We start from the raw sequence: 25,354 nt of genomic DNA, 5'->3' as shown, positions 1-25,354 counted from the left end.
ATAGGGAGTGGAAGAAGGGAGGGATCAGTAAGGAAAGCTACCTTATTGAGGTCAGAATATGTAGGGATAAAGTGAGACAGGCTAAAAGTCAAGTAGAGTTGGACCTTGCAAAGGGAATTAAAACCAATAGTAAAAGGTTCTATAGTCATATAAATAGGAAGAAAACAAAGAAAGAAGAAGTGGGACCGCTAAAAACTGAGGATGGAGTGGAGGTCAAGGATAATCTAGGCATGGCCCAATATCTAAACAAATACTTTGCCTCAGTCTTTAATAAGACTAAAGAGGATCTTAGGGATAATGGTAGCATGATAAATGGGAATGAGGATATGGAGGTAGACATCACCATATCTGAGGTAGAAGCGAAACTCAAACAGCTTAATGGGACTAAATCGGGGGGCCCAGATAATCTTCATCCAAGAATATTAAAAGAATTGGCACAAGAAATTGCAAGCCCATTAGCAAGAATTTTTAATGAATCTGTAAACTCAGGGGTTGTACCGTATGATTGGAGAATTGCTAACATAGTTCCTATTTTTAAGAAAGGGAAAAAAAGTGATCCAAGTAATTATAGGCCTGTTAGTTTGACATCTGTAGTATGCAAGGTCTTGGAAATAATTTTGAAGGAGAAGGTAGTTAAGGACATTGAAGTCAATGGTAAATGGGACAAAATACAACATGGTTTTACAAAAGGTAGATCGTGCCAAACCAACCTGATCTCCTTCTTTGAGAGAGTAACAGATTTTTTAGATAAAGGAAACGCAGTGGATCTAATTTACTTAGATTTTAGTAAAGCGTTTGATACTGTGCCACATGGGGAATTATTAGTTAAATTGGATAAGATGGGCATCAATAGGAAAATTGAAAGGTGGATAGGGAATTGGTTAAAGGGGAGACTACAACGGGTCCTACTGAAAGGTGAACTGTCAAGTTGGAGGGAGGTTACCAGTGGAGTTCCTCAAGGATCAGTTTTGGGACCAATCTTATTTAATCTTTTTATTACTGACCTGGGCACAAAAAGTGGGAGTGTGCTAATAAAGTTTGCAGATGATACAAAGCTGGGAGGTATTGCTAATTTAGAGAAGGACAGGGATACCCTACAGGAGGATCTGGATGACCTTGTAAACTGGAGTAATAGGAATAGGATGAAATTTAATAGTGAGAAGTGTAAGGTCATGCATTTAGGGATTAATAACAAGAATTTTAGTTATAAGCTAGGGACGCATCAACTAGAAGTAACGGAGGAGGAAAAGGACCTTGGAGTATTGGTTGATCATAGGATGACTATGAGCTGCCAATGTGATATGGCTGTGAAAAAAGCTAATGTCATCTTGGGATGCATCAGGAGAGGTATTTCCAGTAGGGATAAGGAGGTTTTAGTACCGTTATATAAGGCACTGGTGAGACCTCACCTGGAATACTGTGTGCAGTTCTGGTCTCCCATGTTTAAGAAGGATGAATTCAAACTGGAACAGGTACAGAGAAGGGCTACTGGGATGATCCGAGGAATGGAAAACTTGTCTTATGAAAGGAGACTCAGGGAGCTTGGCTTGTTTAGCCTAACTAAAACAAGGTTGAGGGGAGATATGATTGCTCTCTATAAATATATCAGAGGGATAAATACCAGAGAGGGAGAGGAATTATTTAAACTCAGTACCAATGTGGACACAAGAACAAATGGATATAAACTGGCCACTAGGAAATTTAGATTAGAAATTAGACGAAGGTTTCTAACCATCAGAGGAGTGAAGTTTTGGAATAGCCTTCCAAGGGAAGTAGTGGGGGCAAAAGATCTATCTTGCTTTAAGACTAAACTCGATAAGTTTATGGAGGAGATGGTATGATGGGATAACATGGTTTTGGTAATTAAATATTCATGGTAAATAGGCCCAATGGCCTGTGATGGGTTTTTAGATGGGGTAAGATCCAAGTTACCCGGGAAAGAATTTTCTGTAGTATCTGGCTGATGAATCTTGCCCATATGCTCAGGGTTTAGCTGATCGCCATATTTGGGGTCGGGAAGGAATTTTCCTCCAGGGCAGATTGGAAGGCCCTGGAGGTTTTTCGCCTTCCTCTGTAGCATGGGGCACAGGTCACTTGCTGGAGGATTCTCTGCTCCTTGAGGTCTTCAAACTACAATTTGAGGACTTCAATAGCACAGATATAGGTGTGAGGTCTTTTTTAGGAGTGGTGGGTGAAATTCTGTGGCCTGCATTGTGCAGGAGGTCAGACTAGATGATCATAATGGTCCCTTCTGGCCTTAATATCTATGAATCTATGAAAGTATCTGAAACCTAGGTGGATTTTTTTAAAATACATACACAGTATTTCAGAATGTGCTGCAGATCGTTTCAGAGCACAAAGCCCTTTCTCCATCTCCCTCCTTGGCTGGGTTGTACAAGTGCTTATTTTCAGTTTAAAACTAAGCCTTAAAACATGCTTCTTAATTTACACTGTGCCCCAGCCACAAGAGAATCCAAAGCACTATAGCAAAAGATCAATTTTTTTTGAGTTTCCTCTTGGAATGCATACTGAAGCAGTCATAAATGCTCGAAAGGCAAATATCCTTTATGGTGTGCATGTTTGTAATGATTGCTGTAATGGTAAGTGATAGGTCTTGGTATTTCACAAATGGGATTCTAGAGATTTGGAGGGGAAGGGGAATTTACCACACACACTATGGCCAAGAACAAGAAAGGAGTGGGGAGAGCTGGCACCAAGTTACATCCTGGTTATATTTATTCTGAAAGCATACAGTATTTCTTTGCTTTACATTAAGCCCAACCTATCAATTCTGCCGGTTGCTGGTGACTAAGCTGTTGCCAATGTTAAAAAATAAAATAAAATCCCCTCAGTGCCTGTATTTCTGCAGAGTTTGATGTGTGCAGGTCTGGAGGGAATAACATTTCAAGGAATTTTGAACTGCTGCAGCTAAATCCCAGCACAGAGAACTGCAAATGAAGCAACACCCCCTCCCTGCCACCTCCAGGCCTAATTTTAAACCTATGTAAACTCAAGACATTCTGAGCAATAAGTTAAACCTGTATGCCACTACTAATTTTCTTCCCTGGCATACAGGTACTGCGGAGGCTATCGGATGAGATGCTGAGCTACAAGCTGCAGTTCTAGGGAACAACTATGAGAGTGGCAGAAGTTCTGACTTTGTTGGGAATTTAGCTAAACCCAAGCTGCAGCACTCCATTCATGTTGTTTCATTTACATTCGTTAGAGAGCTTAATGCTGGTGAAAGGCGTTAGATGGCTCCAGAAGAAGACTCCCATTTATTCTCAGGTTTAGCAGGGGCAGCGGTTGCACAAGCTTCCACACATTGTAAAGATGTTTCCAATCTGACCTGGTGGGGGACCACCCTCTAGCAGTGTAAAGAGGGTTCAGTCTCCATGGCCAATTAATTCCTGATGTCTCATGTGAATTGTGATGAGGTTCTCCTTTTATGGACTAGAGAGACCAACTAATTTTGCACGGGACCCCGAACAGCTATCTGACATACACGTTCACTTACTACTGCTGTGGCTGAATGTAAACCAGAAAGCTAACAGAGAAAGGCTCCTCAACCTGCAGCCTAAACACTTTTTTATTGAACAGTAAAAACTTTTAAGACATGTGTGCTGACACTGTATTGACTCCAGATAAGCTGTCACACAGGCAAAGAAAGTCTCTCTGCAGAAAAGTGCCATAAAGTAAGATGGAGTTAGTGCTGCACGAAAAAGTCAGAAAGGTTCTGTTTGGCAACAAAGCTGTTTCTTTTGGATATATGCTGCATGCCCTTTCTTTCCTTCCTTTGTGCATTAGTCACTGCTGAAAGGTGAAACCTGGAAAATGTATCCATGCTTGCCTACAAAATTCCTTTCTTCTAATAGGAAGAGGAACAGAACCTGACAAAGTATCTTCAGCCTCCTTATAACTTGGATGGCAAAACCAGACCTGGCAATCATAGACAGAAGAGTGTCACAGAGCCCTGGAGAGTTCAGTCTGAGATACTTTCCACAGGACAGGCAACAGTGTTTCAACATCAGAATCTTAAAAGGAGCTCCCTAGTTAGTCAAACCAGCCAGTAGGATCAGAAATAGCCAAGGCAAGGATTCCTGCACTGGGGGAGGAGGTAAAATGGGGCCCCGTCAAGTCTACCCATCCCCCAGCTTACCCCCAGACCCAGAACTGTGTAGGACAGAACCCCTATCTACATTTTGGGGGCACCTAGGTGGTGCCTCCCCTCCCTCCTGCCATGTGCTCTTGGGGGAGAACGGCAGAGAGCAGCCAGCCAGACTTCGGCAGGTTGGAGCAGAAGCAGCCTAAGCAGGGACCTCTGGCAATTCCAGTCAAAACTGCAGAATGTTTGCTAAGAGACCTGTGATGCTTGGCTCTGCTCCAGCCCTCCCTCTCCCGCACAGTCTCTCCACACCTGGCTCATCTACCCTGTCCTCCCCCATCCCTTTTCTTTCCCTTTCCATTTAGCAGATCCCCTCAAAAACAAAAACAAACAAACAAAAAAACCACCTTATTGCACTAACATGACATTTCCTGCCATTACATTGTTTGCTCTGCTTATGCATCCTACCCCTTCACCCACCTGTCTATTTATATAAGCAATGTTGTCTCACTGTTTCTTTGTACTCCACAATCAATCTCTATACATCTGCCCCAAAGAGTTCACAGTCTGAGAAAAAAAGAGAAAATTAAGATCATGGTCTATATAAGTCCCTACACAAGGAGAAGACATCAAGTACTAGAAGGTAGTTTAATCTAGCAGTCAGAGATATAACAAGATCCAATGGTTGGATGTAGAAGTTAGAAACATTTGGACTGGAAATAAGGTACATATATTTAATTGAGGGTAATTAACCATTGGAACAACTTGCCTCAGGGTGCAGTGGGTTCTCCACCATTGCATTCACAAGTTATTGATCTTAGTGCAGGAAAGACTGGTTGAAATTCTGTGGTCTGTATTATGCAGATGGTCACATTAGCTGATCACAACTGTCATTTCTGGCCTTAAAAAAATCTTTTAATCGGAGTAGACATATGTAAAGCAACGTGCTAACTTGCTTATAAGTGTATCTCTGCTGAAATCTAGTGAAAATTCAGATCCTGTTTAAACCCATTTCATGGAGGGTGGGCTGAACTTGTGGACCTTCTTACTGAGCAACAAACAATTCGCAAATTGTGTTCTGTCATGGGACTCAATATTAGCTACAGGCCAGCAAATAGGATGGTAAAGCACATGCTAACACCGAGTTATGGGATCCAAAAAGAGAGTACCTAAGATCCTGCAGCAATTTGCATCTCCCTCACATACACAATCCCATCTGATGGAAAGGTTCCTGCTGTGAACTTGCTGTGCCAGGGAAACAGAAAAGAGAGGTAAGAGCTGGGTGGGAGGAAGTCTTGAGAAAAGGTAAAAAGGAGAGGAGAGAAAGAGGAGTGGGTGGATTGGTACAGCTACTTGAGGCAGGGACTGCTGTGTTTGTTGCCTAGCATAGTGGGGTACTGGATTAGGATTGGGGTCCCCGGGTGCTACTGCTATAGTCATTATTCATAACAGCGGTTTTCAACCTTTTTTCATTTATGGACCCCTACAAAATTGCGAACGGAGGTGCAGACCTCTTTGGAAATCTTAGACATAATCTGCAGAGCCGCAGGTATGCACGGACCACAGGTGGAAAACCACAGAATCATAATAAAGGGAGGGAAATCAATGAACAAATGAACATAGGGAGAGTCTTCAAATATGCTAAGAGCTGTTTCAAAGAAGATGGTGATCAATGGGCTTAACCTGCAGCAAGGAAGAATTAGTTTAGATATTTGGAAAATCTTTCTAACTATAAGTACAGTTAAGCAATGGAATAGGTTACCAAGGGAGGCTGCGGAATCCCCAGTCATTGGAGGTTGTTAAGAGCAGGTTGGACAAACACCTATCACAGATGGTCTAGGTTTACTTGGTCTTGCCTCAGAATGGGGGGTCTGGGCTTGATGACCTCTCAGCGTCCTTTCCAGCCCCAACATTTGTATGATTCTATACTCAGACTTGGCAGTACTAGATTTTTATCAGTAAAAATCAAATTCATTGTACATACACACACCAGCAAAAATAAGATTGCTGTTAATAATATAAATTTACAGCTTGGCAAAATAAGAAAAACATTGCTTGAGAACTTAGAGATTGATTTAAGGATATTTATTTTGCATATTTTGACATGCGAAGTTGACAATTTGTGTTTTAATGGTTAAAAAGCTCTAACTTTTTGGAATCATGAAATAGTTATTGTCTGATACCCCACCACCACCACCACCAATTTCCTGCAATTATGAACATGTAAATTGATAAAGAGAACAAAAGCTTAAAAATAAACCAGGATAATATCCATAGAAATTATTTAAAAATTAAATTCTGCCAGGAGTCAGGGCTTGCAACAGAGCCAGTCTCCGGGAAACCTTATGAGCACAGTTGACTTGTAGTAAGCTACCTGGCTGGCTATCTGGCGTGAAGAGTCAGCAAACCAGCTCTTAAGCCCAGCTGCAGCACCATCACCAGTTTGGCAGTTGCTCAAAGCATTTGTCCATGAGTGCGATAGATCCTGCACCTGCTTGTTCCCAGCCTGGCCCCCACCTGGTGTCCAGCCTTGGACCCAGCCCTGCTCCCTCCTTCCCTCACGCCATGTAATCCATCTCTGACCCTCAGCTCCAATTCCTGTCTTCTGACTTTGATCTGCATCTAACAATAGTTTCTTGTTCAGCTATTAGGTGGCACATGTGACAGGCTCCAAGAGATCTTCTCAATTCCTTACTTTGAAACTAATGGGATTCTGGAGCTTCCAGTGTTCATCTCCTTAGTTCTGAGCACAGTGACTAGTTTGTGAAGTTAACAAGCTACACCATCGTTTGACCAAAGCTTGCCAGCTCTTGAGCTTAGAAGTGTAGCCTCAGCGTTTAAGTTCCTGTAACCAAACAACAGTTCAGTTTAATAACTTCTCATATATCAGTGGGTCAATGTAAGATGTCTGTTCATACACACCCCAAAACTCAAACAACTCTCGTTTCCAATTCCTATCAAAAATTAAATCTTTTGGTGGCCAAAATTTACTTTCAAATGGCCATATGTTGCTTCTAACCAGTAAAGAAAAAGCAAGTGCCTCCTACTGGCACTTTTGGAAAGTGTTCACATACACTGCGTTTCACTTCAAATCTCCATTTCACAGAGTGCATAACAGCAAGTAGGCCTGACATGTCACTGTCAGGCCCGACCACCATTCTTTTCAATGGAGTTTAATTGTGCCTAATTTTATTTGAGCCGTCTACAGCACATCATTCAGCTAAGTAGAGGTTATGGAGAGATCTACTTGTCGTGAAAGTTCTTCTTTTATGGGCTGTGTGCAAACTCTTAAACACAAAGCAACAGGGAAACTGAATTGTAGGATGCCAGAAGAAAAAGGAGTCAGCAGAGTATTCACTATGCATTTAGGCAGGTTACTGCAGTCAGTGCATAAGAAAGTGTTAATTAAAGACACTGGGAATTTCTCATGCCAAGCAGCTGCAACCTAAGTTTCTTTTGAGACTCACTACATGTTGCCAAATATACTGTAGCAGAGTTCATAAGGACTAATGAACAGCCACAAAACCACAACTTGCTCAAGTGTAATAACTCTGTTCAACAACTGGAAGTCACTCTCTTCCATCAAAACAAACTATAGCCACATTAACCATAGTAATATTATTACTATTAAACACACACAGAGTCCCAGGTGGTATGAAGGGATATACATTTTCTAGAAGTTAGAACAAGGGACCTAGCAGAGGGGACATCTGGGTGCTAATCCCAAATTCTGTCACTAACTTAGAATCATAGAATATCAGGGTTGGAAGGGACCTTAGCAGGTCATCTAGTCCAACCCCCTTGCTCAAAGCAGGACCAATCCCCAATTTTTGCTCCAGATACCTAAACTGTATGTAGGGTGACCAGATGTCCCAATTTTATAGGGAAAGTCCCGATATCCAGGGCTTTTTTCTTATATAGGCACCTATTACCCCCCATCCCCGTCCCGACTTTCACACTTTCTATCTGGTCACCCTACTTGTATGACTTTGGCAAGCACGGCCCCCAATTTTAGGTCGCAGTGCATCAAAAAGGGGTTTTAAAAAAACTGACGTAAAAAAAAAAAACAGGAGAGAATTTCCCCCCAAAATTTCTCCAACTAGCTCTCATGTGAGTGTCTCACACTCAGAACACTACCTTCAGTTAAGCCAATGAAAGCTGTACGTACTCTGTACCTCAGAAAATCAGGCCAAAGTTGTCTCAAATTGGGCATTTAGAAATTGAAGCATCAAAGTCAGAGTCCATTTTAAAAAATGTTGGCCTTAACCTCTGTAATGCTTACCTATCTGAAAGCACTTTGAGATGGTTGGCTGAAAGGTACTATAGAATGCAGTTTATTTTATTACAAGAAATGGTCACACAACTCCATCTTTTCCCAGGTCTAATTCTGAGTCAGGTAAGCAGCATCTCCACATTTCTAGAAAACCATCATTTCTGAAAGTCTTTGACAGCTTCTTGTTAAACTGCAAAGTCTTTATAAAAAAATCTGTTCCAAAGACAGGCTCAAGTATCAAGGGAAAGGCTCACCCTGTGATATTTTGAATCCATCTGGAACAAGAACAGAAAATCTTACATCTTACAGATGTCTGTTCTCATCCAATTGCCAGTTCAGTTTTGCAGTATAAAATAGGTTGGATAACATAGAAACATCCAAACTTCTGAGCATTTTTTAAACTAAATGTCTTGAGTTCCAGCCATCACTAAACGGATGTCATCTTTCAAACCACAATGCTGCAGGATAGGAAGAGAAGGAGAACATAAGACAACCTCTTTCAAAGGTGCCAGGAAGCAAAACATCTTTTCAAATCTTTGTATCACTGTAGAATTTCTCCTGACAAGGACTGGATTTATCAAAGGGTCAGAGATGGATCAGTCCCTCCCATTGTCTTTTTAAGCTCATTTTAAAAGGTGCAATTCTATGAGCTATATTCTCAGCTGTGTGCATCAACATAGCTCTACTGAAGTCAATGGATTGATATATGTTTTACATTATCTGAATATCTGGCAGATAGACACCTATTGCAATGGAATTACAGCAACTATGAAGTAGTCATCCCTAGGGTTATCTTTAAAAAAAATCAAAGTTATCTGCACAAATCCAGCCGAATCCAGTTAGTTGCCTTGATAGATGCAAAATTCACTATGCAAGGCTGGGCATACAAAGGAGGGTGGGTTGCCTAAATCAGCATTTAAACAGAAGGCTACCAGAGTATCCTAGGTGGGCCAAGATGCATTAGAAAAGGCAACAATTGAATGACCCATGGACCCATTGCTTTCCAAGAACTAGCACATGGCTCTTGGCCATCCTGTATTGTGGTTTACGCACCTAAGGGAAAATAGAGTTGGGTAAATAGCTTATTCCCCTAAAGAACTGCAAATGTGCATTCATCAGCTCCATTCCACACACACACACTGCCAGCAGAGAGGGAAGCTTAGGTCTTTTAGCTCAAAACACTTAGGTCAGATCTAAGATATCTAGGGAACTCATTAGCACCTTCCTCAAGTCAACAGGCTGTCCACCTTTCAGGAGCTATTTTTAAACTCCTAACTTCAGTTCTCCTGAAATCAATTACATGCCTTTGGAGAAAGTCCACTAGCTGAAGTGGCTTGTGTACTTCTGAGAGGTATAAGTAATTGTCTCTTTACCCACTTTGTCTAGCATGGCAGGATTCTTAAAAGCCGCAATAATCATATAGGTCTGTGGGATTTGTATTCATAAAAACAGATGTATTCATTTGATTGGAATGTCATTTGTTTTCTCCATACGGAGGAGATCTGCAGAGCTCACTACACAGTCAATTCATTCTTAGCTTAGCTGGTTTATTCTTATGCCAGTCTCTCTTATTATTGATTTTTCTTATGTACACTTTAGAAACCTGCTGCTCCCGCTCTGTAATTCAGGATAAACCAGGGATCGAACCAAAATATTCAAGAGCAAGAAGTTGTGCTGACGTGGGAGGAACACCAACACGGAGGGCTGCCCAAAAATTCTGAGCTGTCCGCTGTGATTTCCCCTAGGAGTATGTACACACACACACACACCAGCTCTAGCACTTTTGTCCTGCTTTGTCTGCTTGATCTGTTTTTGCGAGCAGGCAGCTACAGAATGCAGCATTCAGAGAGCAGGGATCTTTTAAGTCTCAGAGTCTAACATCAGCTGACATGCCATTTTGTAGTTTTTCATAGCAGTAATACACCACTGAAGCACCTGAGGCACCCTTTCCTTTACAGGAACAGTACACATGGGTTAGGCTATCACCCAGCAGTTACATCTCACAACTGTTGCAAAGTTGGCATAAATCAGAGCAGAACTTTCAATGATACCAATATTAGTGACAGACAAAACTCAAAGAATCTGTCCCTAATTATCTAAACTTCACAGGACTGCAGCCCTGTGCTGGCAATCTTGAGAACAGGGTCTATTCTATACCTGTCACCTATTCTATACCTGCCTGGAAGATGCTGTCATATACTTTGGTATATTTTCACAAGACTAGAAAAGCACTAGTGAGGCAGACAAGAATGAGACTAAATGATTTAATAATGTATGCAATTTTAATTTTCATGCTGTGTCTTCTTCCTTTTAGTTAAAGCCCAAAGACAAAAACACCACAATTAGTGTCTTTTCAACACCCCTGCCAGTATCAGAAGCAAACAAGCCACCACATGAAATAATGCAAAATAATTAGAAAGGTGCAATTAAACAAGCTGCCTGACTTATTTTAAAGAATGACAATACTGCTGAAATTCATTTCTGAGCAACACACTCCAGGAAGGTTTTCAGTTGTCAGAGAGACTCTACTTTAAAGTTGATCAAAATTTTTCCAAAGGAACAATTTTCTGCAAAAAATGCTGATTCAACAGAATCTAAATTTTCATAGGAATATGTCAGTGTCCGAGCAAAGTTTCGATGGAAACCAAGCAGAGTATTTTCCAAACAGTTCCATTCTACAGATAAAGTCACATTTTGTAACAGAAAAAATCTGGAAATATGAAATCTTCCACATGACAGAGTCTGGTTTCCACTGATCTTGTTTGAGCTCTACTCAAGTTATCCTTAAAATGCAAAGCTTTAATTGAAAAAACAAAAAAACAAAAACCCGGGGTGAGGACTGGAAATACCAATTGCCTTGCCAGACTGACAGAAGTTCTCTTGTCCTGCCATGCCTACTGGCATCTTTGCTCAGTTTAGTCAGAGCAAAAGGTTTATGACTTTTTACCATTTATTTTGCTCAAAGTTTAGCAGCTATTTCCATGAATGCATAAACTAGGGATTTATATCATATGACCCGCATCCTCTCCCAGCTTTCTCAATGTCTAATCGAAATCAGCTGCCTAGCTCAGTACGGACAAGATGAAGGTGATGCTGATAGGACAAAGGAAACGCATGGAAGAACTTGCCTCTCTATAACAACCCCTGCTATTGGAGGCATAAAGAGGTTTATTAAGTCTGTATCTTTGGAGCCCTTTTGTACTCAGTGCTATCAGATGTCCAAATAGCCACAGTGGCCAAGAATCTCACTTCCATGTCTGACTTGGCAAAAGATTGAGCCCCACCCCATTAGACAGACCTTGCCACAATAATCCCACAAATCCATCACCTCTAGACTTTATTGCAACTCCTACCTAGGAATGAAGCCACACCTTGAAAGAGTGCCAGTGGGTACAAAACACACCACTTGTTTTCGTAGTGGCACAGGACATTGTGAACACATCACACCAAGGACACGCTGATATTCAAAACCCTGCACAAGGATGGCCCCAGCTACATGAAAACACCCCTCCCTCCATGACCATGATTTCCCAAACAGCTGCCATGATTTCCACACAAATAACAAAACTCACCCAATAAGGGATAGCTCAGATGTGTGGGAAATAGCTCTCAAGAGCTAGAAATAGACTATGGAACTCATTCCTGCAAGAGACACCGACCAGAGACGTCGCTGCATTCATAACTAAACACAAAATTCATTTGATTTAGCTTTCCCTCAAATTACACATGCACAAACAGCCATATTAAGTAATCATGTTATTTCTACTAAAGGCTGTGAAGGAAGACACAGATTGTTAATTTTAAATACTTAAAGGCAGCTCATCCTATGATGACGAGGGCTGTAAAAGGTAGATAGAAAAAGTTGTGGTTCTGTATGGTAAAGCACCCTGAATTGCAGGCACTCATCTGAGCTTTCTTTGAGCAACATGCACTATTTGGAACAATGGAGTTGGGCACAAGATCTCCCAAGAACGGGCTCATGACATTTCTACTTCGCATCAGATCAGAAATGCCATGATTCCTGCTTTGTCCCAAGCCTGAGTAGCCAGGCTTAGCAAGGGGTTGCCTGGGGATAAGGGGATGAATCTCTTCACCTGGGCACGAAGAAGCTGTTGGGGATCTCCTGGAGTTTCCGTGACCCCATTCTCCATAGTTTCAGATCTTCCTGCCCTATTGTATTAAATTAACTGACATTTATTCCTCCCACTTGGTCCAATATTTTAGACACAGTAATAGGCAATAGTAATATATACCTTAAAAAGGAGCCCAAATCATCCCACCCTGAATTTAGATGATGACATTTGAATCCAGATCCAAACTTCTTGACTCAGGCTTGCCTCAGGAATGGAGAACACCACTTTGCATTTACGTAGCACTTTTCAACTGAGGAATTCACAGTAAAGATTAACACTCAACACCTACGCGTGCTACAGAAAGTAGTAGTAGTAAACTCATTTCACAGGCAGCTAAACTGAGCACCAGTCACTAGAAAATATTCCCTGCTTCTGCATAGAAGATAGAGGTCGCATTAAGAAAGCATAAAAAAAAAAGAAAGAGAGGTTGGGCAATATTGAAAGAGAAGCTGTCTGTACACTGCCGGCTATGAGCCCCCTTTGCAAACCGCATATACTAATCTTGCATATTGCAGTTCAAATTTGCACATGCACAACTCAGACACCCACAATGCCTAATAAGCACACACACAGATATGTGAGCACAAGTCCACTTAGTGTTGCATGTACACGTGACAATTTGGCTGTGTGTGTAAAGGATGCCTCAGCCACACCTTAAAGAAAATGATTTCTTGTCCTAGCATCTGGAGGGCTAAATGGAAGGAAGTAAAAAAAAAAAAAAAAGGGTTCCTTGTACTAATCTACATCATTCTCCCCATTCCTTCACATCACACGAACTGCTAAGGTATTTTGAATGGTGAATTCTCTCCTCCCAGGCCCGTTTGTAGAATCATTAGCTGGAATGAAAAAGGAAAAACCATGTGTAAGAAAGTTCAGGTGTAGCAGACTGGTGAGAGGCTGAAATCTCTTCTCCCCCTTCACACCATCGCACACCCACCTAATGAGTAAAATTGTGCACTCCATTAACTAGGCCATTAAAACAGTCTGGGAAATGAGGAATCTAAGCAATTAGCAGTCAGACCCAGACCTCAAGGAAGTGAGCGCTGTATTTCCCCAAATCCGTTGAGGAAGCTGATAAATGGGCTGAAGTGGCTTTCTTCAGCCAGTCAGCAGAAGCAGAGCTCTTCTCACTTGTGAGAGTAATTTCTGACACAACAAAACCTTCACAGACCGTTCACACAAAACACGTTACCTGTGTCTGCGCGAGGAGGTTAGATGAAGCAATCTCATTACAAACCGTAACAAATCTACACTTCTCATGGTGCCGAGCATGCAAATTCTAAGACTGAATCTAATTTCACATACAGGAAAATATACCCAGCGAGATAGCAGCCAACCCTAGGGGGAACCCTCATTATCACAGCTCAACTGATACTGCAGCTAGTGCTAGCACAAGAGACTTTTTCCTTTTCCCAAGGTGGTAATTTTTAAGATCTTGATTAATATGCTTTACGCAGGCAGATGAATCCAAATCTATCCAGCAGCTTTTGCAGTCTGGGTGGCTCAGATAGGAATTTTCTTGTATTTCCATTACTTAACTGAACTTTATTATGCCTCATTGAAAAAAATATTTGAGGAATAATATTAAAACTTAAAATGCATGTATTCCTGAGCAGGGCTGACCTCATCACCTGAATGGTTTATAATGATTGGTTTGGGTTTTCAGGACTATAGAAGTGGTGCAATACGTTGCTATAAAATGTTTCAATACATCAATTCACTCCCATAGTCATCGCTGAGATACAAGGATTCCAATCTCATTTTCTTGGTGCACTTGCAGTTCTTAATCTGTTGTACTATTGTGCAAACATGGGGATAGGAAGCCCGTTGTAATGAATATCTTAAACCTGAATATCCAGGGTACAGAACTATCCTTTCACCAAAGAAATGAAAACATAGGTGCTTGGAAGAGTTATTTTCAATTCCATTATCTCCACCTAAGCCTTTTATTACATATAAAATGATTGGAAATTTGTGGGCATCTTAGATGATGGCACTTGCTGTATTTATCAAGGACACTAAGCCTTCTTCTTTGTGCTACACAATTTACCCATGTTGGCCTCCAGGACATGCATGCCCTGCTGTCATGTGTGTGCATTGTTCTACACCATATACCCTTGCATGTTGTGCTTAGAGTTTGTCTGCATATCTCAAGAAGATCTTTGAGGAAGATTATATATGATACATTTGTAGGTTCAGGTATAGGACAAATAAGATCTCTATAACAGAGAGGAGTGACATTCTTTAAAAAGAAATCATACTTATGGCTCCCGGTATGGTGACTTTGAACAGCTGTGGCAGTGCAAGGGGATCATAAAAAGGCAGCTTAATCCACCTTCCTAGGAATTCCCTGGCTGGCATACAGCTGACAAATGAATACCACCCTCTCTGCCCCAGTATCAGAGGCTTAGCAGGGCAGGGTTAGGTATGGAGAATGGACAGCATCCTTGTGCTACACCAATTCCAAGCTCCTGGATGCTTAGAATGCTCTAACTGGACAGCTCCATGAATCAGGGCAGTGCAAAGGTGATGTACAGCCATTTCCCACTACCACCCCAATTCAGTTCCTGTTCCAAATACAGCTCAACCACACCTGAGGATCTGGCCTGTTACCAGTTACTCCCTGATGGCCAGGATGACTCGACCACCACAGAAATGGGAGGTGGGAAGGAAGCCTAGAGATTGGTCAGTTCTTTTAAAAAGGTGCATCATTATTTGACCAGCATCTACACTGATTTACTTTATGAGTAAAAGTCCCACTTTCCTAAAAGTTCTCAATGTCCCTCAAGTGTGATCAAAGTACTTATAGGAGACAGACCCCAGCCTATGCCCAAACTCTCCCAAATTCAGCACCTGCTTTTCCTCTCTGCCCATATTCTGAAACTGGGTCTGTTCTCTGGAGCAGTTTCTCTTCCTCCAGGAGTGCACCCTACTTTGGAGTTCCCTCTCCTCCTGCAGCATCTGGAATAAGCTGGGCCTGTATTATATCAGCACCCTAGATCCCTCCCACCCCCAGGCAGGCTTAGCTAAGGATCAGTAGTTAATTGGAGCCATCTGGACACACCCTAGTTCTATTTCCTGGAGTAATCAAACTTTGTACAGCTACTTCTTGGTAAATCTAGCTTCTTAACTATTTTGGGTTTTCCCTTGCTTTTTTCCCCAGTGACAGTTTCCTCTTGTCATGTGGCCCTGTGTGTGCATTTCAGGTCTATAACCAGCTCTTCATAAAAGAACAGGTTTCTTTTAAAGTGTTTAAATAAGTGCCATGCTTTTCACAATAGAAGCTCTTGATTCTGCCTCTATTTTTTTTCCCCTGCACGTACTGTACGGAGAAGACTTACTGGTTCTGGTCACCAGTACAGTCTTCTCTGACATGTTGATGATGAGTTAATAAAGATGGGATGAATTAAAGACTCCAACAAGCAGCACCACTGACGAGGGCATGAGAGGAAACAGCAAGCAAAGCTCCTTAAAAGAAACCACCTCAGCTTCTTGCTATACTGAAGACATCAGCCTTGAGTGCCTGAAGAATTCAAAATATAACTGAATGATAAATGTAGAGCTGTCCCAAATATCACATCAGAGATTACAGACTTTATATCTGTGTTGGATATAACTAAACCCTTGGAAAAGCAACTAAAGGAAGTAGGAGGAGAATCAGAAATGTATGTAAAGGGCTTTGTCAAACCTCTCTACGCATGGATGTAAAGGGCTTTGTCAAACCTCTCTACGCATGTTCTAGTAGATGTGGAATAGAGATCTTAGGAGAAATTAACGCCCTGTGAATTGAGACAATTAACATCAAACAGAGGCAATATAATGAGGGAACTTTATGGAGAGCAACACTGAAAGGAGAATTGGCTAGAGCAAGCTAATCTATATTCACTGCAATATTTCCTGATTATCCGTTATCAGATTTCTGAGCCCCTCTTACCAAGTTATTCCAGTCTTCTTCTTAGACAGGCTGTTTCACAAATGGGATCAGCAGATGAACCATAGCCAGAGAAGTAGTCATGGGACTTTGTGGGAGTGCAGGAGGGGAGGGTGTAACAACTCAGAAACACTGATTTTTGAACTGAGAATAAGCCCGATTCCATCAACTTCTCCTCAAAGCTTAGAGATTTCTCCCCAGGGACTCTTATTTACTCTACACTGTACCCTAACCAAAGCAGTAAAAGCTATCTTTTGGTACAGTGACTTGCAGCTGCATACAGGAGTCTGGAATGGATCTGAAAGGTGCTTTATACAGTAACCAATAACCCCTAATCTGACTTTTTGGAGAGGTTTGACTGTAGGTTTGTCAAGTTTTTTCACAATAATCTTCCATGTAGATCGTGACTTGAGCAAACCTATAGTGATCTCTGGTTTTGCAGCAGAATTCCTTAAAATGTGGTACTGACACAATTAATAGCAAGTCTGCAAACCCAGGTAGACCAAACCTGAAAAATATGCTTGTCTAAATCCACGCAAAGTAAGACTTCCAGCTTTCACACAGCTCTAAAGCTGAGGCACAGAGAGGCTAAGTAAAATTAATGGGGTGGTTAACAAGGCAACGCCGCTTGTCAGACAGAGCTGAAAATAGAACCACAAGTGCTGATTTCTCATTCCTTGTTCTAACAAACGTTACCAATCTGAAGAAAAACCAAAACAACAAGATACTTATCCTGAACCTCTCAAGTCATTTCTAGACTGCACACACTCAATAGCATTCAGATAGCAATCAGTCAACCAAAGAAAAAAGCAATGTATTTTCCATATAGCGGTGACAGCTGTTTATAAAATGCGTTATGTTATGTATTAACATCCTCTACTGGATGGAATAGTCTTGGTTTGTTCACGTGCAGAGGCTCCCTTTATCAAAAGAGCTGCTTCTTTAGCTCCTTAAGTATAGATCTGTGGAACTAAAGTGCCCAGCTCAGCAAAACACCTAAGCACATGCCTAACTTTAAGAACATGTGTGATACCTCTGCTTAGTGCTCCATGCGTCTGCTTAGTGCTTAAAACAGGATCAAGTTCAAAGAGTGAAGGTTGTCTTCCTGGTCCTGGACAGGGCTTGGTTCCTGGGTTAGTGTTTTTGTTGTGTGGTGTGTAGTTTCTGGTGAGTATTTGCTTCAGGTTAGGGGGCTGTCTGTAAGCGAGGACTGGCCTGTCTCCCAAGGTCTGTGAGAGTGAGGGGTCATCCTTCAGGATAGATTGTAGCTCCTTGATGATGCACTGGAGAGGTTTTAGTTGGGGACTGTAGGTGATGGCAAGTGGCGTTCTGTTACTTTCTTTGTTGGGCCTGTCCTATAGTAGACGACTTCTGGGTACCCTTCTGGCTCTGTCAGCATGTTTCTTCACTTCACCAGGTGGGTATTGTAGTTTTAAAAATGCTTGATAGAGATCCTGTAGGTGTTTGTCTCTGTCTGAGGGTTTGGAGAAAATGTGGTGGAACAGAACAAGGTGGAACAGAACAAGGAATTCCCTAACTACCACCATCATGAGAAATTCCCTAACTACCACCTAAGCTGGAACAAGAGCTGTACCAGGAGAAAGGATTGTGCCCAGACTCGGAAGGCATCCAGTCTGTAAAATAAACTTATTGAAACATCTCTAAGGGTGAGATTTTATCTGTATTCAGCTTCTTATTGTATTAGCATAGATTTGCGAGTTTTATTTTGTTTTGCTTGGTAATTCATTTTGTTCTGTCTGTTACTACTTGGAACCACTGAAATCCTACTTTCTGTATTTAATAAAATCACTTTTTACTTATTAATTAACCCAAAGTATGTATTAATGCTTGTGGGGGGGGGGGGCGGGGGGGCAGGGCAAACAGCTGTGCATCTCTCTCTATCAGTGTTATAGAGGGCAAACAATTTATGATTTTACACTGTATAAACTTTATACAGGGTAAAACAAGTGTGTTTGGGCCCAATTGGGAGTTGGTCATCTTAGTGTCAAGGACAGGAACACTTCTGTAAGCTGCTTTCAGTTAAGCCTACAGCTGTTAGGGGACATGGTTCAATCCTGGGTCTGGGTTTGCAGCAGGTTAGCGGGTCTGGCTCAGACCAGGCAGGGCACTGAAGTCCTCAGCTGACTCAGCAAAAAAGCAAAAGTAGTCTTGGCACATCAGGTGGCAGCTCCCAGGGGGTTTCTGTAATGCAACCCATCACAGATGTCATCAATGTAGCGCAAGTAGAGTAGGCGTGCTTGGGGACAAGAGCTGAGGAAGAGCTGTTCTCTCATCCCCTGAAGCAAATACTCACCAGCAACTACACACCACACAACAAAAACACTAACCCAGGAACCAATCCCTGCAACAAACCCTGTTGCCAACTCTGTGTTCATATCTGGCTGGTGAATCTTGTCCATATGCTCAGGGTTTAGCTGATTGCTATATTTGGGGTTGGGAAGGAATTTTCCTCCAGGGCAGATTGGAAGAGGCCCTGGAAGTTTTTCGCCTTCCTCTGTAGCATGGGGCACGGGTCACTTGCTGGAGGATTCTCTGCTTCTTGAAGTCTTTAAACCACAATTTGAGAACTTCAATAGCTCAAACATGGTGAGAGGTTTTTCATAGGAGTGGGTGGGTGAGATTCTGTGGCCTGCGTTGTGCAGGAGGTCACTCTACATGATCATAATGGTCTCTTCTGACCTATGAATCTATTCAAGGGACACCATCATAGGAGCTAACCACATCAGCCACACCATTAGGGCCTCGTTCACTTGCACATCTACCAACATGATATATTCCATCATATGTCAGCAATGCCCCTCTGCCATGTACATTGGCCAAACCGGACAGTCTCTACGCAAAAGAATAAATTGACACAAATCAGACATCAAGAATTGTAACATTCAAAAACCAGTAAGAGAACACTTCAATCTCCCTGGACACTCAATAACAGACTTAAAAGTGGCAATTCTTAAACAAAAAAAATTCAAAAGCAGACTCCAATGAGAAACTGCAGAACTGGAATTAATTTGCAAACTGGACACAATCAAATTAGGCCTGAATAAAGACTGGGAGTGGATGAGTCACTAAAAAAAGTAATTTTCCCTCTGTTGATATTCACCCCTTCTTGTCAACTGTTGAGAATAGGTCACTTCCACCTTGATTGAATTGGCCCATTAGCATTGACCCCGTCTTTTCATGTGCTATAATATATATTCTGCTTACTGAATTTTTCACTCCATGCATCTGATGAAGTGGGTTTTAGCCCATGAAAGCTTATGTCCAAATAAATTTGTTAGTCTCTAAGGTGCCACAAGGACTCCTCGTTGTTTTTGCTAATACAGACTAACACGGCTATCACTGTGAAACAGTATTTAAGGTAAGTGGTAACAATGTAGTTTAAGCGTCTTTTGAACATAGCTACCAGTTTATGCAAAATTTTGTAGATTCTTAGATTTTAGGATAAATCTGTATCTAACTGTTCTGTCATGTGTGTTTTGTGTGTTATAAAATTATTCATATCATGATGTACAAGACTCAAGGAAAAATAATCACATCACCACCAAATTTGCCTCACTCAAGCAAAACTCCCACTGACTTCAGGATTTCACCTACTGTCAACACGTACTCCTTTTCTTTTTGCGGATACAGACTAACACAGCTGCTACTCTGAAACAGTGTCACCAGTCATTCTCCTTTCTGTAGTTTTGCTTCTATTTCATTCAAAGTAAATATACAAGGCAATTAAACTCTAGCAGTTTATTACATGTGTAATGAGAGTTAAGAACGAGAAGAGCACCCTAATCCCATGGAAATGCCAAAACTCCATAAAAGGTGTATAATGGAATGATATATGTTAGCCTTCTTCAATTGTTTTGTTTCTGGAGTGTGTGAAGAGAGCAAGTATGTGTTTTATCGATTACCCAAGACTTATGACAACTGATACAGACGCCTAGGATATCTCTACAAGTATTAGCATAATCAGTGATGGGATTGCAGAAAGGGTTTTTTATGAGTAAAAGCAAGGTATCATCTGTGTATAAAATTATTACCATAATCTTAAACTCAGACATTTGTTTCATAAGATTATCACTCAGGATTGCCACTGTTTTACTGTTGCTTTAATTTTGTTAGACACCTGGGGTTGCAGGAGTTCTTATATCACACAGACTGTGTTTTATTTAATGTCATTGGCCAACTTGCTTCCTTAGATGAAAGCCTGCCATTCCCATTTAAATCAATGTGATTAGTAAATGTATTCAAAAACAGAATCTGTCCTTCTGTATTTATCAGACTACATGAATATGGTGCAGAGAAACGTGAGTTCTTCTTTTCCTTTCCAAAACACTCTAACAAATCTTATTCATAGGGAGGTAAACTGAGTCCTGCCAGAAGAAAAAACAACTTTTAAATCTTGCTCTTTGTTCAAGCAACACCACATGATTGTGTGTGAAAGAGAAAGAACGAGAGACAGAGCATTAGCCCAAATCTAGCGAGTTTAGGGACATGACGGTCAATTGAGCAAAACTTCAATTACAGACTAATTTAATGTAGACCCAAGTACATTATTGCAATTCAATAAACATCTCTTTAGAATTAAGCGATTCCAATTTGCTTTCATTTCAGCTGTGTGCATGCATTTAGAATTTGTTATTATCCACACCAAAATTAGTCAGATTCTTTCAGAAGCACTGATCCATGCAATCCCAAAGTGACACCACTGGTGCATGGGACTAACCTCAAATCAACCACGGAAAAATGTACCTGCTTAGAAAAAAGGAGCAAGACTTGGCAAAATAATACTTTATCAACCCTTAATTATCTCTCCTTTTCAGTTCTTCTACCACCTCTTGATCTAGGTGTCTGGTACCGGTGTAACCCCAGCAACAGATGTATCAACAGCTCTACTGCTGGATACTTCATCCATCGGTATTTACAACTTGCTTTTCCAATCATCTTGCCTTCAATGGTTTTTGATCAGGAGACTGTCAGGCACCTCCCTAACTAAGGTTGCACCTAATATTTTTTTTCCCCTCTGGAGGCTTGCCTTACTGCTTTGTGAATACAGTGTGCTTCTCGATACACCTGCCTACTGCTTTCTATGTCCATTTCAGACAAGAATGACTTCTTATTTTACAAGTTTGATCCTGCAATGTGTCAAGCACCCACTCCCATTGACCTCAGGGGAACTGTAAGAACTCAGCACTTTGCGGGATCAGTTCCTTCGTCACTTGTAGTTTGAGAATCCAGCAGCAGAACCAAGACTGGAACTCAGGCTCTCCAGACTCCCAGCCTTATGCTCATTCCTACACATCACACTGCCAAAGACTGAAGACACGTGTCGATCTCTGGGATGCTTCCCCACAAATACTCCATGGAACAAAGGACGTGTATCAACATATGGGCAAGTCTCATGGTAAGCAAATTCAGTCCCAATACCCTTTGATATATATTAGCCACGACAGTTTTCCACAGAGGACTGCATCTCAAAGAAGTCCAACCCTAGCAACTAGAATATTTTTTGTTCAGACAACAGCTACCTTTATTGAATGTATTTAAATATTCCCTCTTTTTATTAAAAATGTAAAATCAAGTAGTCTTAAAACATTCACATTTGGCTCCTAGCCTCCTGGCAGTTACCCAAATTTCTTTCAGGAATAACTGTGGTTGTGAATCATTCTTGAGCACCGCCCTTTTAAGGGATTCCAAGACTGTAGTATATTGTAGCTGTGGCCAGAACAGTACAATCAACCCAGATTCAGGGGACAATAAAGGTGACTTAAAGACACCTTTGAACTCCCCCCACCTGATCTCTCCTCAGGTGCAGCTCAAGATCTGCGCCCGAGTAGAAACCCCCTTTCCCTCATCGAGGCACGTTAAAATCAAATATACAATTAATGTTTTGGGATTTTGTTAAAAAAATAAGTCTGTATGATAAATGACAGTTCACCCAGTGCATCCTGTGCGCTCTGAACCTGCCCTGTTCCTAGCTCTTTGAGCAACGTCTGACTGTATTATTTTGGTAGCTGCAAAAAAAATTCTTGGGCAGTTTCAGGCACATGGGCACAGCAGTGATACTAGATAGCACTGGAACAAAGACATGGCTGCAGTCCTCCTCCATTAGTATCGTCGCTGTGCACTTCAGGGCAGCAGATGAGCCCATCCTGACACCATTTACATAGCAGCGTAGGACACACTATGGCATCTTTACAGGATTATTTGTGCCTTATAAAATACTGTGAGGGAACAAAGCTGAAATCTAGAGGTGGTCAAACTGTTTCGTGGAAAAAAATAAAGTATTGTTAAAAATGCTTATAAATGTGTATAATGGACATAATTAAAGGGATGATAAATGGGGTGGTAGCAAGAGAAAGTTCCCCTTCTTCATTCAGTTTTTAAAAAGAGGACTGAAACTCTTCTGTAGCTTACACCCTATATTTTGCTTCAAGTGCTATAAATTAATGAAGGAGGCAGATCTTCAGGGCTGTAAATATTACACACAGAACAGCTGCCATTTGGGAGAAAAAAAGTGTTATACACACACACACACACACACAATATGCATGATATATGTGTGTTGGGTTCTTGTCACCTACCTTTCACAATTAATTCTGCATAGTTTGAAACGCCAGAGCCACCATCCGAGCGAATGACACACCGATATTTGCTGATGCTGCGCTGAGACGTGTCTGCTACGCTGACTGTAGCAGAAAACCGTCTGTGGTTGACCACCCTGGTGACCATTAACGCGGTGTCCCTTCCGTTCCACTGCTGCCAGGGAAACCAAGAATAAAACAAGTGATGAGGATGTGGCTGTAACACATGGGGTTTTTTAAACCTACTGACCCATTTTTGCTATTATATTTTATAGTAGCTCAGTTACACTTTTTTATTTACCTGAATCTACCATGTTAGAATTTACATGGGTGCAAGTTTCTAAAAGATCTCCAAATGTGCACCCACAAAATGTACTGGATACCTGTTTGTATGCACTCACATGAACGAGAACCCTTGCATACTGATGTGGGGGTTTGCATATGCTTTCAAGTTTTGCGGGTGTATTTTTGGATTGCATTTAAGTTTGACTCATTATACATACAGCAAAGTCTAGGTAGGAAGATGATTCAGACTTCCAGAGATGTTCATATGCAATGCATGTGCAAGCTTAAATAGCATGTGCAACTACCACAACCGAGCAGATTTTGTACCGCTTTTTCTTTGTGGATGTTCAGATGTGGCAATTGGTTTCAGACTAATTTGAAGACAGACCATTTGCAAAATTTGGATTGAGATCCACGTTTAGCTTTCGAACATTCCCAATTTTTGAAGATGTTCAGACCTTCCAGGATTTTGGTTCACATTCATTTTGGCTAATCTGGATTACCTATTCTCCACAACAACTGGAACTGAGGTAGGGGAAAGAACTAGGCAGATATGTGAGTAAGGCTGTGAAAATGTAGTGTCATTTTGCCAATTTCCAGCAATCAGTCATTCTGGGTGATGTCACTTTCATGAAATGCTCCAAGTTTGAAGAGTGGTAAACAATTTCTTGCTAGCAACAAAAATGCATCCCCCGCCCCCGAAACCCCTGAATCTGGGGTGAGTAGACATGTTTTCACATTACTTTAGGTTAGAAACATTTTTCTACACCTCTAATCATAATGGCAGATGCATTGGGCAGCAAGAATCCAAGCAAGCTAACGCTTAAGCAATTACACATCTCAGAGGGTGGCAAGATTACACCTTAACAGGAATGCAGATAAAATGGAACTGCTAGGATATGAAGGTGTGTGACGGCAGCACAATTAAAGAGACGTACGTTATTTTGTATAAAACAGATTACATTTCTTACTGACTCAAATGTTTCTCCCATACTGATTTTCATCTTTTCAGCACTAGATAAACTAATTTCTACCCCTATCTCTTTCTCATGTTTAGAATGAAATTAGTACTTAAATTTGTTTTAAAAGTTTTAACTTAATTCCTTAGGCTACCAAAACCCCTTTGTTAATAAATCAGGAATATCACAGCAGTTCTGGCAATGGTGCGTATATGTCTGCAGAAGCAGAAGGTTCTAGAAATATTGTTCTCTGTAGGCTCTATAATAATCATCATCATAATAAAGAAAAGGGACTAAATTTTGCTCTTAAAACCCTAATTCAGGAAAGCTTATGTTCAATTGTCTTAAATGAGCCTTGCATAAGAACACAAAAACGGACATACTGGGTCAGACCAAAGGCCCGTCTAGCCCAGTACCCTGTCTTCCAACAGTGGACAATGCCAGATGCTTCAGAGGGAATGAACAGAACAGGTAATCATCAAGTGATCCATCCCCTCATCCTTTCCCAGCTTCTGGCAAACAGAGGCTAGGGACACCATCCCTGCCCATTCTGTCTAATAGCCATTGATGGACCTTACACATGTGCTTTGCTGAATCCAGACCTCAGTTGCACCAGTGTACAACTTATTTTTAAGTACCGTTGCCTTGCTCAGACTTAACGTAAGTACAAGAGCAGATTTTGACCCTGTCTGCATTTGAAGTACATAGAGCAAAAGAAAGTCTTATTGACTTCACTGGGATCTTCCTAGTTTAACAGTACAAACTTTAGAGAAAGAGAAGAATTATAGTATTTAAAGCCTCTATGTACAAAAAAGTTGTAATTTTAATATCTGGAGCACTTTGAGAGCTAGAAATAATTAGTGTCCTCCACTGAGAAGCTGGGAGTCTCCCTTTTCCAGTTCGCTAAAGCTTCCATTTCGAACCCTATAAGACTGTGAAGCTCAGATCTTAAGTCTGTTACTGTACCCAAACTTCTGGTGCGGCCAAGCTGTGCTATGGTACAGGACATATGGAGGGATAAGACCTTTTGCTCCTCTGATCCTGGAGCCAGTTGTGGGCTGGCTCAACCCCA

General features: G+C 41.3%; 1 protein-coding gene across 9 annotated transcripts in view; it reads right to left on the bottom strand.

Moving 5' to 3' along the window:
• PTPRT (protein tyrosine phosphatase receptor type T) overlaps window positions 1-25,354 on the bottom strand; it is a 740,387-nt gene that overhangs the window by 424,224 nt on the left and 290,809 nt on the right. For all 9 annotated transcript variants that reach the window (XM_048819787.2, XM_075118814.1, XM_075118815.1 and 6 more), the window contains exon 6: window positions 23,039-23,213. In XM_048819787.2, coding sequence (XP_048675744.1) covers window positions 23,039-23,213 — 175 coding nt within the window. The remainder of the gene's footprint in view (window positions 1-23,038; window positions 23,214-25,354) is intronic.

Source organism: Caretta caretta, chromosome 13, assembly GCF_965140235.1.
Source record: "Caretta caretta isolate rCarCar2 chromosome 13, rCarCar1.hap1, whole genome shotgun sequence".
In the NCBI taxonomy this organism is placed as follows: domain Eukaryota; kingdom Metazoa; phylum Chordata; order Testudines; family Cheloniidae; genus Caretta; species Caretta caretta.
This window is presented reverse-complemented; position numbering and strand designations above follow the sequence as displayed.